The sequence below is a fragment of the Apteryx rowi genome, unplaced genomic scaffold (genome assembly GCF_003343035.1).
Source record: "Apteryx rowi isolate R43461 unplaced genomic scaffold, aptRow1 scaffold_354, whole genome shotgun sequence".
NCBI classification, from domain to species: domain Eukaryota; kingdom Metazoa; phylum Chordata; class Aves; order Apterygiformes; family Apterygidae; genus Apteryx; species Apteryx rowi.
The window spans coordinates 810,077-811,234 of NW_020450019.1; the positions used below are offsets into that span (position 1 = coordinate 810,077).

General features: G+C 74.6%; 1 protein-coding gene across 1 annotated transcript in view; it reads left to right on the top strand.

The window, feature by feature from the left end:
- Positions 1-684: 684 nt before the first annotated feature.
- Positions 685-1,158, top strand: part of GRB7 (growth factor receptor bound protein 7) — an 8,596-nt gene continuing 8,122 nt past the window's right edge. Inside the window, exon 1 of the mRNA XM_026072942.1 lies at positions 685-771. Coding sequence (XP_025928727.1) covers positions 685-771 — 87 coding nt within the window. The remainder of the gene's footprint in view (positions 772-1,158) is intronic.

Sequence of the window (1,158 nt, forward strand, 5' to 3'; positions counted from 1 at the left end):
CCCTGGTCCCCTGCCCCATAACCGTGGTGGCCCTGCTCCCCTGCCCCATAGTCCTAATAGCCCTGGTCCCCTGCCCCATAACCGTGGTGGCCCTGCTCCCCTGCCCCACAGTCCTAGTAGCCCTGGTCCCCTGCCCCATTGCCCTGGTGGCCCCTGGGCCATCACAAACCTGATAACCCCACGGCCTGGTGCCCTGCCCCATAGCTCTGATGGCCTGGACCCCTGCCCCACAGCCATGGTGGCCCTGGTCCCCTGCCCTATAGCCCCATGGCCCTGGTCCCCTGTTTGTCCCAAACACAGGACACCCCGTGCCCCCCCCCCGCCGTCGCAGCCGGGGATGCCAAGCTGTGGGGCCAGGGCCGGCATTGGGGCGGCCTGAGGCCACGGTGAGGGGCTGGCGGGTCGGCAGCGGGAATGTGCCCCTCCGCCGCGTCCCCCGTCCACTCTGAGTGGCCAGGGCACCCCCGGCGCTGTGGCCTGGCGCTCGTGGTTACCCCGGCCGGGCCAGGCCGGGCCGGTTTCAGGGCCATCGTGCCGGGCCGGGGCTGCGGCGTCCCCAGCGCAGCGGCAGCGCGGGCAGAGCGCGGGCAGCAGCGGCCCTTGCGCGGCCGTGGACTTGGACCCCGAGCTCGCCACGCCGTGGGGCCCGCGGGAGGCGGGGGCGCGGGGCTGCCAGCGGGGTGAATGATTAAACCGGTGCCCGGGCAGGGGCCGGAGGGGCCCCGCGGGCAGCGGACGCTGGCGCGGCTGAGCCTGTTGGCAGCCAGCGAGGTGCCGCGCTCGCGTGCGTTACGGGTGCCGCCGGCCCTGCGGGATGGGACGGGATGGACGGGAYGGACGGGATGAGGGGCCCACGCGCACCCGGTACCGTGACCCGGCAGTGCCGACGCCTGCGCCTGCACCCGCTGCCGGAAATCGTCTGCCCATTTTTGGGCCAAAACRACAAGAGTGTCGGGATGGAGCCGCGTGGGCGGCCGGCACCGAGTGCAGGCGGCTGGCACGGCGGGCACCCGCGGACGCAGGCGACGGTGCCACCGTGGCACGGTGCAGCACGGCACAGCACGGCGCGGTGCAGCACGGCACGGCACGGCACGGCACAGCGCGGTGCAGCACGGCGCGGGAGGTCTGCGCCCTGCGGGGCCAGCGCGGCGGCCCGGC